The sequence below is a fragment of the Cygnus olor genome, chromosome 18 (assembly GCF_009769625.2).
Source record: "Cygnus olor isolate bCygOlo1 chromosome 18, bCygOlo1.pri.v2, whole genome shotgun sequence".
In the NCBI taxonomy this organism is placed as follows: Eukaryota; Metazoa; Chordata; class Aves; order Anseriformes; family Anatidae; genus Cygnus; species Cygnus olor.
The window spans coordinates 6269237-6282741 of record NC_049186.1 but is presented as its reverse complement, the minus strand read 5'-3'; the positions used below and the strand labels follow the sequence as shown (position 1 = coordinate 6282741).

At 66.2% G+C, this 13505-nt stretch overlaps 1 protein-coding gene across 3 annotated transcripts; it reads left to right on the top strand.

The window, feature by feature from the left end:
- Nucleotides 1–154: 154 nt before the first annotated feature.
- On the top strand, nt 155–11591 carry RAB37 (RAB37, member RAS oncogene family). Of its 3 annotated transcripts, XM_040530430.1 has the most exons (10): nt 155–229; nt 4260–4370; nt 6929–7039; nt 8464–8505; nt 8647–8713; nt 8799–8851; nt 9218–9283; nt 9933–9989; nt 10240–10316; nt 10385–11591. In XM_040530430.1, the coding sequence occupies exons 1-10, from the start codon at nt 176–178 to the stop codon at nt 10488–10490; spliced, it is 744 nt and encodes a 247-aa protein (XP_040386364.1). In that variant the 5' UTR covers nt 155–175; the 3' UTR covers nt 10491–11591. The 3 variants fall into 3 exon arrangements, with proteins under 3 accessions (XP_040386364.1, XP_040386366.1, XP_040386365.1); XM_040530432.1 differs by lacking the exon at nt 6929–7039; XM_040530431.1 differs by lacking the exons at nt 155–229; nt 4260–4370 and adding an exon at nt 6009–6139.
- The last annotated feature ends 1914 nt before the right edge of the window (nt 11592–13505 follow it).

Sequence of the window (13505 nt, the reverse complement as noted above, 5' to 3'; positions counted from 1 at the left end):
GTGCCGAGCCGCGCCGTGCCGGGGCGCTGTCCGCGGTGCTTGAAGGCGAGCGGGGCGCTGTCCGCCGTGCTGCAGGGAGCGGCGCTGCCCGGCACGGCCCCCCCTTGGCCCGGCACGGCCCGGCCCCCTGCCGGCCCCCCCCCCCGCAGCCGGATCCGGCCCCTGCAGCCCGGCCATGGAGCCCGCAGGCCCGGCGGGGGCCGGCTACAACGAGGCGCTGCTGCACAAGGTAGGGCTGGGGCAGGCGGGGGGGGGCGCAGGAGGGCGGGGGGGCTGCGAGGCGCCCGGGGGGGGGATGCTGGGGAGATGTGGGACCACCAGCCGGGGGCAGGGGGCAGCCTGAACTTCCCCCGCTAACTCTGTCCCCTTCCCCTCCTCGCCCCTCCTGCCCCGCTGGGCTCCCTTTGCAGCCCCCACCCCGGTTTGGGGGGGTTTGGGGGGGTCGGTTCCGATGCTGGGGGGCGGTGGGGGGGTCCCGGGGGGCTCGGACGTGTGTGCAAAGCGGAGCTGGAGAGGGGCCAGCCCCGCGGTGCTGCCCGCAGCAGCTCTGTGCGTGCCCCGGGGGCTGGGGGCAGCCACAGCCCGTGCTCCGCTTGCCGGAGGCAGCTCAAGGAGCCGGGACACCCCTGCCCTCCTTGTTTTCAAGTCCTTCTCCTTGGCCCTGGGACCGTTTCGTAACCCCGCACCGCAGGGGGGGTGCCCGGGGCTGCTGCCGCCCCTGGGTGGCTCAGGATCTGCTGCAGGCTTTGCTGGAGCACAGCCTCAGCTCCCTGCGCCCAGGCACTGCCCTGCTACTCCGGGAAACGGGGGGGGGGAGATGCTGATCTCTGCCAGATCCACGTCTCCTGGTTTTTTTTTGCTGTCCTCACGCTGTTTTTCTGCAGTCCCGAATGTGACTGTGCCGGGCTTGCACTCCTGGGGGCCGGAGCAAAGCAGGGGGCTGGGGGGAGGCAGGGGAAAGGGCTGGAGCCCAGAGGGTTTCTCATCGCAAACCCCAGCCTATCTGACATCCCACTTTACTCAGGGCAGCGTGCCCAGCCCTTGATTAGCAGGAAAATATCAATTACTACCAACTCTCATTTCTGCTGCACACCAAGAAGAGAGGACGTGCCTCTGGGGATGACTCGAGAAACTCCGAATCTTCGCAAAGTCTTAACTCCCTCTTCTCCAGCAGCACGCTGCTGCAGCTGGGGGTTGATGCTGCTGGAGATGAGTTTCCAGGCAGAAGAGCTGCCCAGGCAGATCACCATCCAGCCCCTCGTTCTCTGCCTTTTCCCTGGGTGTTTTGCTGCCACTGCTGGCTGGGTTGCTTGTCACGCAGAAACAAGTCTCCTCTCGCTCCGGGGACATGAGGCAGCAAATACCTCAACAGATCCGGTTCCTGCCCGAGGAATCACATTGCAAATGTGCTGAGAAAGCCCTGGAGAGCTCGCTCTGGAAGCAAAGGTTAACTGGTTTCTGGTCGGGGGCTAAAGCCAGGTCCGGGAGGGAAAGAGGCAAGGAGGAAATCAAAGCAGGGACGGCAGAGGTTTGTTCCGGGCTGTTCCAGAAAACTTTCACTTGGCACAGGATGACAGATTCTGCTTTCAGGTGATGTGACCCGTTGCCAAATTGTTCTTCCTCCCGTAGGATGCTCGGACCCACTCAGCTGGAACAAGCCACAGGGGAAGAGAGCGACGTGTCCCCGGGCTGCGGCTGAGCCACGGTGCTATGGGGGGATCAAACAGGGATCCCCTGGGAGAGCTTTTGGTTTGGCGCCCAGCTCTAGGGCTGCTGTCTCAGCAGTGGGATGCAGCCCCTGCTGGGGCTGAGGCTGGAGAGGGTCCTGGGCTCAACGTGAGGGGCTCAGACACCCACCTGCCTGGAGTGGGGCAGATTGATTTCATATATAGAGCAGGCAAAAATAAGTGACAGATTCTGCTGACCTGGGAGCAAACCTGTGGGGCTGGGGCTCCAGCAGCTCAGGGAGCAGCAGGAGAACAGCCCACGGAGGAGTGCCTCTCCCTTCCCTGCATTCCCTTGCCAGGACTGGGTTTTTCCCCTGCTGGGCTCTCAGTCGCTACAATTTTAGCTCAGGTCCAGCTGCCACATGCTAAAGCTCAAAAAAGCAAACCAAAAAAGTAACCTCAGCCCACGTGCTCCATCCCAGCTCTCCTACTGCTCGGCTGGCACTGGAAACGCAGCTCCCTAAGCTGCCTCGACAGCCGTGCAAAACCTCTCTTTTCCAGGCGCTTTCGCCCAAAATCTCTTTGCTCACTTGCTGCCAGGAGAGAGATCCCAGCACGTTTCCTGCTGGGGTTCACCCCCAGCACCCATCGCCCTGCCTCGTCTCTGCAGCCTGCACCGTGCTGGCAGAGATTTCGAAGCAAGGGCACTTGTCTAGAGCAGCCCAAACCCCCAAGTCAGGTGTTGTTGCTCTGTCCCTAGCCCAAAGCTGCAGGCAGGATTTTTTGGGGTTGGGCAGCTCTGCCTGGCTCCCTGCAGGGGTGGTGGCGGGGAGCTGAAGCTGCTTTTGCCCACGCAGGGCACGGGGACGGCTTCCCCAGCCTGCACTCACGGTGCCCTCCTCTGGGTTGTGGTCCCCGGCATGTCGTGATGAGCGGTTTTATTTCCCATTTTCCAGGCAAAAGCGTTCCCACGGGAAAACAGAGGGACTGAGGGCGTGCTGGGGCGGCCAGCCTGTGGGAGAGGGGTGCTGGAGGGGGGCAGGGAGGATTCGGAGCTTCCCAGTGGGCAGCCCTTGTGTTATCACAGCTCAGAGATGCCCGAGCTGAGGTCTCGATGGCTGGTTAGAAAGGGGGGTTCCTCTGTGCTGTACCCCCACAAAGCCCTGAGCTTTTCCCAAAGCCACCACCAGCACATCCCCATCCCCTGCTGCCGCTCCGTGCCCCTGTGCTTGCTCCTGCGGTGCTGAGCCGCTGCCTCTCCCCTGGCAGATCCAGACCTTTACCATGATTAAGTCATGAAGCAGTTCCTGAGTCGTTTCTGCTAGAAATCCCGGTTAAATTATTGATAGGGGAGCCTGCTTTTTGTACAAGTTCTCTAAATCCCAGGCCCTGGAGACTTTCCTGGTGCTCATCCCAGCTCCCTCCCCTCTCTCCATAATTAATGCCATCCCCTGCATTAACCGTTCCCAGAGAGTGCAGCAGGTCGCAGCTGGCTTTGCTGCACCTTGGGGCACTGGTATTTTACTGGAAAATAATGTGTAGCCCTAAAATAGCACCGGGTACCAGGCATCCTACAGTAATGAACTCTCCTGGTGTCTTCCCGTGTGGCTGCTGCGGGGCAGACCCAGCTCTCCGCATGGGGAAGGTGCCTGGGCAGAGCCAATGATGCCGGGGCAGGGGCGAGGTGCTGAGCCCAGGACGAAGCAGGGGTGCTGGGGCTGCAGGGTCTGAACCCCGCGGGGAAACGCGGGGCAGCAAAATGCAGGCACGGGCAGAGGTGGCAGCACAGGTCCCGTGCTCGGCAGAGCTGCGTCTATAGGAACACCCACGTCCTGAAGGACGGGGCCAGAACCACTTCTGAGCGAGACGTCTGCTAGCGGAGTGTTTATTCCTCCTCGTGTCCCTGGGACGGGGCTCCAAGTGCCTCGGTTTCCTGACGGGACGGAAATGTTTGCACCCGGGGCTTTGCGAACAAGTCCCAGAGCTGGCAGGGAGGCGAGGGAGGGCTTCGTGCTCGCACCTCGGTCCGGAGACGGGGAGGAACCAGGGCAGGCACCGAGCAGAAGGGAAAGGGCTGGGAGGAGGACGGGCTCCCCTGGGACACGGGGACACGGATCCGTAGCTCGGGAGGTGGCGATGCCCAGCTCTGCCACCCGTGCAGCCCCCTTGTCTCTTCTGCCCGGGTCCAGGCATGTTGTGCCCCTTGCGGGAGGGCTCTGGGGCTCGGCAGGAGGGGACATGGAGGCACGGACCGAGGCTGCCTCTCCCCCAAAGCTCAGCCCAGGGCAGGGCCATGGATTAGGGATGCTCCGAGGGGTGGGAATCCCTCCCTGGGCAGGCAGCAGGTCCAAAGGTGATGGTGAAGGACAGGGCACCGTGGCACGAGCCACCTGGCCGTGGTGCCCGGCAGCCTGTGGGGACGATCTGCTGCCTAGCGGGGCTGCTCGTGGGGCCGGGCAGTCCCCCCTGCTCCTGCTGCTGCCCCCCCGAGACCCCTTCCCTTCTCCTTCCTCCCCCAAAATGGGCTCCTGGGGGCACGCTGGGGCATCGCCAGCTCCCGCGCGCTGATGTCGCTTCACGCGGTCCTTGCAGACCATCCTGGTTGGAGACAGCGGCGTGGGGAAGACGTCTCTGCTGGTCCAGTTTGACCAGGGCAAGTTCATCCCAGGCTCCTTCTCCGCCACTGTGGGCATTGGGTTTACGGTAAGGGCCAGGTCCTTGGGGCCGGGGCTGGGGAAGCAGCTGGGGAACCCGGCGGAGGGCTGGGGGGATTCGTGCTGCTCAGAGCCGCGTTTGGCTGCGCGCTGCAGGGGCTGGAGGAGGCGTCACGCTGCGATCCCACAGCGGGGCCGTGCCCACACGCGACCCCTGCATCGCTCCCGGAGAGCCGCCTTCAGCTCGGACCCTGCCTGTGTAAAACTCAAGCAGATGGTGGCAACGCTGGCAAAAGCCCTGGGCTGCCATCCAGAGCTATTTGTAGAGCCGCCACGGGGCTGGCAGCGGCCCCAGAGCGTGTCCCTCCCGTGGGGGAGCCCGGATCGGAGACCCAAGTCCGGGACCTCGCACGCAGCAAGGCCAGCCCCGTGCAGCGGGTTTGCTCCCTGGTTCGGGCCAAGGAAGCAGGGAAATGTGGTGCTGTGCCCCTGGGGGGGCAGAGGAGGCTCAGCCGCCCTCCCCACCTTCACCAGCTCCTGAATATTTTATTTTTCTGCACCAAGAGGCAGCGCAGGCAGGCGATGCTGAGCCGGGCTCCCACCCCTTGCCCCCAGCTCTCCCCCCGCACAGCGAGCTCGGCTTGGCCCCGGGGCTGTGGCAGGGATGGGGGCTCCTCGAAGGCAGCCTGGCCAGCCCCCCGTGTCCAGCCCTGTGTCACGCTGTCCCCTTCCATGTCCCCATCCGCTCACAGCTTGGAGCAAACAGCAGCCAGCCCGGTGAGCCCCCACGGGGCCGGATCCCCCCCGTCCTCCCTCCCGGCGCGCCGCAGGGGGGCTCGGCCTCTTCCAGCAGCTCCACGCGCCTGGGTCCTCAGCTCCGGGCAGTGTGCCGGCCACAGAGCGTGTAGGAACTCCGAATCCCCCGGCTGGGACTGGAAATACTGGTTCCATTTCCCTGCGTGTCCCCAGGGGCAGCGAGGGGTGGCTGGGGCATGGAGCGGGCGGCAGCGCCGGCGCAGGGGGCACCTCTCTGAGCGGCGGGGCCGGGGATCTGTGTCCCGTGGAGATCTGCTGGGGTCCCGGGGGAAATAAAGCAGGGGCTGAAGGCATCAGGGGGAGATGCCCATGGTCCCTGTGAGGCTGAAGACCCCAGCAGCCCTAAGGTGTGGGTCTGGATAAGGCTTTGTGGAGAGATTTTGGGGTAATGCAACGCCCCTGGCTCTCCCCGTGGGACCTCTCCTGCGTTCCCACACCTGGGCTTATCCCAAATGATTTGGGCGATGCGCAAAGCCCTGAAGGTGGATGGAGGGGGCTGGGGGCTGGGCGAGGGTCCCGGCGGGGGGAGCGGGAGCCCCAGCACCCATCCGGCTGAGCACGGGCGCCGCTGCACCGCCTGGCCGCAGCTTCCTGCTAACGGCTGCTGCCGCGTTCCCCGCCTGGTGCCGAATGGGGACCCAGCTCACGGCCGGGGGGGGGGCTCCCAACCCTGGGGGTGTAAATGGGGTGAGCATGTCTTGCTGCAAGCAGCTGCCCCCCCGGTGATGCCGCAGTACTGGGGGTCTCCATCCCTGCACCCCAAAGGGTTTTTGGGGGGGCTGCTCAGTGCGGGGGGTGGCCCCGTCCCCCCCCGTGTGTGCGCCCACAGGGAGGTGGCAGGGCTCGGTGCTGCTGGGGGGGGCAGGGGCAGGGTTCCTGGAAGAGGAGGAGGAAGAGGAAGGCGGGCCGGGACTCACGGCTCCTCTCGGACGCACCATGAGCAGGGCGGGGGGCAGCGGGGCCCCCCCGGCACCGCCGCAGGACTACGAGGTGGCCGGCAAGGTGCGGGGCGGTGAGGGGGGAGCAGGGGATGGAGGCTGGGGCTCCGTGAAGGCTGCTCTGGGTGCCGGCTTCCTCCTGCTGCAGCGAGAGCGAGCGGGGATGGGAAGGGGCAGAGGGTGACAGAGGGTGTCGGGGGTGACGAGGGGTGGCAGGGGGGGCTCGCTCTGTGGGTGCCAGCCCCCGGCCCTCTCCCTGACGGGTGGGCAGGCAGGGCTGGCCCTTCCTGGCTCGTTGCCTTCTTTAAGCTCGGGATCCCATTGCCGGGCAGGAAAAGGGCAGCGTGGGAGGGGAGCGGGGCAGCAGCGGGTACGCGCCGTGCCGGCAGGCACCGGGGCAGCGCCTGGGCTGGCGGTGCTGGGCTGGGGCCTGTTTGCTTTGCAGGAGGGGACAAGCGCCCTGTTTGCTTTGGTGTCTGCGGCGGGCAGGGCCCTGGAAGCCTGCGGCAGGCTTTGCCCGAGCCGTGCACCAGCCCCCGTGAGGGGCACACCCGGGGGGGGGCACCGGAGCTGCTCCTGTGGCCGGTTCCCCACCAGCCCTCCTGGGTCCGGCGATGCTCCGGGGGTGGCCGGGAGACGCCTCCGGTGCTGAGTTCCCTGCACCTCCCTTCCTCTCCCTTCCTCGGGAGGATTGCAGGGCTGCACCACTGCTCCCCCCCGGCTCTCACGGGGCTCCCCGCACCCCACAGGACAAGCCCTGGGGACAAGGGGGACACGAAGGGACGGGGGACATCGGGCAGCCCGGTGCCGCTGGGGACGCCCCGCCGACACTTCCCCTGCGCCCGCCTTGCAGGTGATGTTACTCGGAGACTCGGGCGTGGGGAAAACCTGCTTCCTGCTGCAGTTCAGAGACGGGGCCTTTCTCTCCGGGACGTTCATAGCCACCGTGGGCATAGATTTCCGGGTGAGACCACCGCGGCCGCCTGCCCTCGCCACCCAGGGGACGGGCGGCCCTGGCTCCCCCGGGCCCTGGGGACAGGCTGGGGGGACGGACAGACGGACGGACGGATGGGGGCTTCGGGGCTTTTGGGGCCTCCAAACCCCAAACTGTCCCCCACCAGTGGGTGCTGGTGGTTGCTGAAGCTCCTGCACCTCTCTGCAGCAGGGCTGCACCAGCAGCTGCGAGCGGAAGAGCGTGCTGAGTGCGGGCTCTTCCCCTTCAATTAGCAAAACGTTCGTTTAACGCCTGCAACCCACGGCAGTGAGGGCTGTGGGACGGTCGGGTGCTTCACCTGGCCGGGGCAGACACCTCGTGGGGCGAGCGATGCTCCCCGCTGAGTTACTCCGGGCAGATCCGTGCCGCCCGGCCCCGCTGCCATCCTCCGGCCGCTTTCTGCTCGCCAAACCGTAGCCGGGCCGTCACCTCTCTGGGGAGGTGGCACTCAAACAGCTCGCCTTCCGCCAGGAAGAGCTGCTTGCAGCACGACTTACGGCGGCGTTTCAGTGGGTTGAGTGCCGGGGGGCAGCCCTGGGCCGTGCTATCGCGGCGGGGCCACGTGGCGCTTCCTCTGTGCCCTGGGGGAAGAAAACCCACCGTGCCCAGCGCCGGGTGGCCCTGGGGGTGCTGCCGGCCCATGGGCACCCCCTCGGCCCCAGGCAAGTGTCCCACCAGCCGGTGTGTGGCTTCCTGCCCTTCAGCAGCACTCTGGGGACTCTTTTTTCTTTCATTCATCCCATTTTGTGAGCTAACCCCCGAGTTTTGTCATCGCAGAAGCTGAATTTCTACCTCAAACAGTTCCAGGAAACCGAATTATTTATACACGTCTTCCGTTTCCAGACCCAGCCCCAAGCACAAGCCTTCAGAAGACTCTCGCAACACCCTCCCAGTAACCCACGCTTTCCTTTTTACTTTTTCTGGAGGGAAGTCCCTGTGCTCTGGGGTTCGGCTCAGCCACCGCTCGGTGCCTCCAGCCACCCAGCCGAGCTGCTCACCTCCCCGCCACGGGGGCTGGAGCAGGAGCAGCCCCCAGCAGGTCCCCCCCCCACGATGCCCGCAGACAGCTCCACGGGGACGGCGTTTGGCCGCAAGCAGCGATCCCACAGCGTCTGCTGGCCCTGAACGCTCTCCTTGTGCTTGCCAGGGGCACGAGAGCGGAGACAAATTCCTCCCAACGCCCAGCGAGGACACAGGGCGGCTTTATGCCGGGCAAGCGCCAGGGGAGGCTGCTCGAGGGCAGCCCTGCAGCCACCCCGTGGCACCGCAGCCCCCGGGAGCACGGGGTTTTGTAGCAAGGGGGCTTCAACCTGCGGCCCCACGGCCAGCCCTGCCTGCATCTCCATCAGCAGGGCCTTGTGCTCACCGCCTTGTCCTCTCCTTCTCCCCCGCAGAACAAGGTGGTGGCCGTGGATGGCGTGAAGGTGAAGCTGCAGGTGAGGCTTTTTTTTTGGGGGGGGTGCAATTCCCAGCCCTGCTGCTGCATGGAACGGGCTCAGCACCGTGGTCCCACAGGGCTGCAGGGGGTCCCCAGCCGTGGGGGCCCTGCCTGCTCTCATTGGGACGATTTCTGGCAGATTTGGGACACTGCAGGGCAGGAACGTTTCCGCAGCGTGACCCATGCCTACTACAGGGATGCCCAAGGTGGGTCGGGGGCCGGGGGGGGGGTGGGCGAGCCCCGTGGGACCTCTCCCCGCAGCACCAATGCCCTCGGCCCCTTCCCTTCCAGCCTTGCTCCTGCTCTACGACATCACCAGCAAGATGTCCTTCGACAACATCCGCGTGAGTGCCCCCGCCCCGCGTTCGTCCCCAGGGATCGGTGACGCCTGTTTGTTTTTTTGGGGTGGGGAGCGGGGATTTTAAGCCTGTTTTGCAACAAGCACCGGTTGTTTTGGGCAGACCCAGGCAGCTCGGAGCTCGTCCCCTGGGCGCGTTTTGTTTAGGGGCACGGCAAATGGCCGGAGGGGGAAAGCTTGGGGTGGGGGTGAGTTGTCTATAGGGCTGAGGGTGTTTTCAGAGCTCTCCACCTGATTCTGGAATGGTTTCTGCTGGGGGAAAAAAAAAAAAAAAAGTTTTCCCAGCCCTCCCGGGGGGCTGTGCAGGGTGAGGGGTGCCGCTCGCCCCGACGCAGCCCCGCTGTCCCCGCAGGCCTGGCTGACGGAGATCCACGAGTACGCGCAGAAGGACGTGGTCATCATGCTGCTGGGCAATAAGGTGGGCACAGCGCCCCGAGTCCTCCCTCACCCCGAGGCTGGCCCTGCCCCGGCCGTGCCTCTGAGGAGGGCTGGGGCTGGGGGGGCTCCCTGCCCTCCAGCGGGATCCAGGCTGGAGGTGACCCCGGAGGGCTGGGGGGGGCGGGGAGCCGTGTCCCTGGCAGCCAGTGGAGGGCAGCACGAGGCTGAGGTTCCTGGTACGGGATGATCCCAGTGTGGGTGCCCCTGTGTGGGTGCTCCTGTGTGTGCTGCCCAACCCTGTCCTGGGGGCACCCCTCGGATCCCAGCTGCCCAGCCAGGTCCCATGTCCTCTCCTCGGGTCCTAAACGCTGCTGGGTACCTGATGCCTGCCTGGGAAATGGATTGTCCCCGCGGCACGGGATCCCCCTGGGCTATGGGATGATGCCGGGCACCAGAAGCCCCTCCAGGTCCCTGATGGCCCAGGTGCTGGATGCTCCCCCGCTGTCCCCAGGTCCCAAATGACCCCAGTATCCTGGATGCCTCCGGGTACCGGGTGCTCGGCAGGTTCTCCTCTGGGCAATGGGCACTCCTGGGCCCCTGAACCCCCCAGTTCCTGGGAGCCCCCTGTGCACCCACCTGCCTGCTTGCCGGATGCCCCCAGGTGGGTGACGCTCTCCCTCTCTCCGCAGGCTGACGTGAGCAGCGAGCGGGCCGTGAGGACGGAGGACGGAGCCTCGCTGGCCAGGGTGAGCCCGAGTCTGACCCAGCTGCACCGCCCGCTGCCCCCGCAGCACCCCAGGCACGGGCGCTTCATTTAGGGACCCCGTGTGGCCGTGCCGCCTGCTCTGCTTGGTGCCCAGACCCGCGTGGCACGGGTGGCACAGCAGGGAGGGGACGGGACCCTATTTTCAAGCCCCAGCCAGCCAAAGGGGGTGATCTGGGGGGGCAGGAGGGGGTTTGGGACTGGTCCCTGATGGGGCCGCGCCACCCTTGCAGGAGTACGGGGTGCCCTTCATGGAGACAAGCGCCAAGACGGGGATGAACGTGGAGCTGGCCTTCCTCGCCATCGCCAAGTGAGTGCGCTGGGCTGGGGGGGGAGCAGGGGGTGTCCCCAGGGGTAACGGGGTCCTGCTGCCCCCAGGGAGCTGAAGCAACGAGCGCTGCAGCCGCCGGACGAGCCTCGCTTCCAGATCCACGACTACATCGAGGCGCAGCAGAAGAAATCCGGCTGCTGCGCCTTCGCCTGAGAGCGGCGGGCAGGGACCTGGGCGCAGGCAGGGCTGGGGCAGAGCGGGGCCCAATCCTGCCCCCCAGCACCCACGGGTGGGCCGAAGCACAGGATGCAGGAGGAGAGACGTTACCCCAGTCTGGTGGGGTGCTGAGCAGGGGCCAGATCCTGTCGCCCTATGGGGTGGTGCCAGGGGCTCGCCGTGCGCCCCAACCGCAGCGTGACGCCTGCCAGCCCGAGGGTCGTGGCGATGCCACCGTCACCCCAGCAGGACTCAGGATACGGCCCCATTGCCCGGCCTCTCCTCCCCTGCGGCCGTTCCTGCACTCGGTGTGCTCCCATCCAGCTGGGAAGGCCGGATCCTGCCCCGCTTCCCCCCTGCTTCCCCCCGGGGAGCCGCCAGATCCATCCCCGTGATGGTGCCCAGCCCTGGCCGTGGCTCCTCGCCGGCACCTCCGGGGGTGTCCCCGCCTGCCCCCTGCCTGCCGCAGCTGGAGCCAGAGATAAAGGAGCCCCCGGAGCCCCCGCTGACTTCGAGCACACGCGGCAGTTTGGAAAACCTTCATTTCCCCCTCGTGCAGCTGTGGGATTTGGAGACTTATTTTTCTTTATTTAAGGGAAAAGCTTTTTCCATTTCAGCCCTTCCGGACCAAACCAGCTGCAGCCTCGTGCAGGCTGGGGTTGGGGCTCAAGTGGCTCTTGGTGGTCTGGAAATCTTCTGCAGGTTGCCTGGGCCCGCGGTGGGTTGGGGGCACTCGTGTGTGTCCCAAAATGAGCTCGGCAGGCTGCGGGGTGCGGGCAGCGAGGCTCGGGCACCGCGGGGCCGCGGCTCCGGCGCTCAGCATCGCTCAGCACCGCGCCCCCCCAGCACCCTGTGCCACGCAGGGCATCGGGACAGGGAATATTTGGGACGGGGAATATTTGGGACAGGGAATATTTGGGGTGCTGCTCGAGGTGCTGAGGGCAGCCGCAGGGCGCACAGCCCCGCTGCACGTGGGGGCTGCCGGGCACAGCACCCTGTCAGCATCCTCCCTGCCCCGGTGCCTCCTTTGCCCCCGCTGTCCTGCCGGGTCTCTCTTTGCAAGTTTACAGATTAAAGCTGGGTATTTTTGAGGCTTTGCATCCGCCTGTTTTTTGTTTTTTTTTTTTCCTCTGCCTGAGAAATCCCTGCCCCGGGCCTGCGACGTGGGAGGCTGCTGCGGCCGGGCTGCAGGGGAGTGGGACGGGGACCCCCGGGACCCCCGCGGCACCTCGGGGTGGGAGAAGCACCCACGGCCCCCTCCTCCTCGCCGGGGCTCGGCCCGCACATTTCAGCCAGTCCAAAGGTGAGAGGGGAGGAATAAACACGGCCGGTTAAATTAAAACCAACCTCCTACCCTGCTGCTCTCACGGTGCGGAGTCCAGCATTCCCCAAATAACTCCGGCTTCCCACCAATGGCATCGCCGCCGCCTCTTGGCTGAGCTCGGCAAAAAAAAAAAATATGCCGGAGAGCTTCAACACAAACAGACGTCGGCTCTATTCTCTTCCCCGCCCTCCGGCCCAAGCTGTGCCAGCGTCCCGGAGCTGCTGGCCCTGGCAGGATGCGGCTGGGCTCTGTCGGTGTCCCCAGCACCCTGGGCTCCGCTGGGGACCCGAGCGCAGCGCCGGCCGTTTCCTCTCCCTCTGCCTTTCCTCCTTATCGGGGTTCCACGCTCACAGCAGCCCTGCCAGGGCCGTGTTTTGTTTCCTGAATTAGAGGAGCATTCCCCGAAAAGTGCACCCGCTTCTCCCCGCCTCGGATGAGAAGAGCTGGGGGGGGTTTCGCTGCCCGCAGCCCCTTCGCTATGGGGCCGTGCCGAGGCCTCCAGGGCACGCCGAGCGCTTGGCCTGGTTTTCTCCTGCTGGTTTTCTCCTCTGCTGCCGCCCGCCGTGGGATTCCTCCCGGCCGCGGTTCTCAGGGCCGAGCAGCAGCGGGGTGATGCTCAGCGGGGCGAGGAGACGGGCAGCCCCCCTGCCCCTCGGCTCTCCCGGTGCTGTTGGCTTCCCTCGGCGCTTCCCAGCCCCATGCAGCCCCGTGGGGCCAGAGCGGAGCCGCTCCGCCCCGCAGCGTGCTGCCCGTCCTCCCCCCCTGGCTGGGGCACAATTAATTATGCTTAATTAAGCGGTCCCGAGGACCTTTGGCCGGTCTGAACTCCAGCCGAGGCCGCGGAGCCCAGCAGTGAGACCTGCCCCCGCAGCCCAGGCTGACCCCAAAGCCAGCGCTTCCCACTTCCAGAGCCTCCCGCGGCCACTTCTGTTTTCCAGGCTGAGCGCGGAGCACGGCAGGGCCGTGGCAGAGCCGAACCCCAGGGGTTATCCAGCCTGGGAGCGCCCTGTGCCAGCGCCCAGCCGGGCCAGAGCCGGGTGCTGAGCAGGGGCTGGGGACCGCTCAGGGGCTGCGCTCCCATTTCCGCCGCCCAGCGGGTCACCGGCGAGCACGGCCTCCCCTGCAGCTTTCCCATGCTGAGCATGCTTCTCTCTGCTCCTTTCACTTCCGTGCACCCCTTCCACCCCTTGCACCCCTTCTACCCCTTCCACCCCCAGCTTTGAGAAGCCCCCAGGGCCCTGCAGCTGGAGCAGAGGTAGCAGCGGGCACACCACGCCAGGGGATATGGGGCTGCGGCGTGGCACAGGCACTGCTGGATGTCCCACGGGTGACGGGGACAGAGCAAGGAGCACACGGGGGCTGGCGATGCTTCGCGGGGGTTGGGGGGGGTAGAACTGCGGAGGCCAGGCCAGTGGGGCTGCAACAGGGAGTGGGGGCGACCCCACAGGGAACTGGGAGTGACCCCGCAGGGGAGCAGAGCTGCAGAGGGGGTTAGGGGGTGACCCCATGGGGGACTGAGGCTGCAGCAGGGGGCAGGGGCAGCCCCACGGGGGGCTGGGGGTGACCCCACGAGGGGAGTGAGGCTGCAATGGGGAGCTGGGGTGGCCCCATGGGGCGGATGGTTTGCAGAGGGGGTTGAATGCAACCCCATGGGGGACCGGGGCAACCCCACGGGGGAGCTGGGGTGA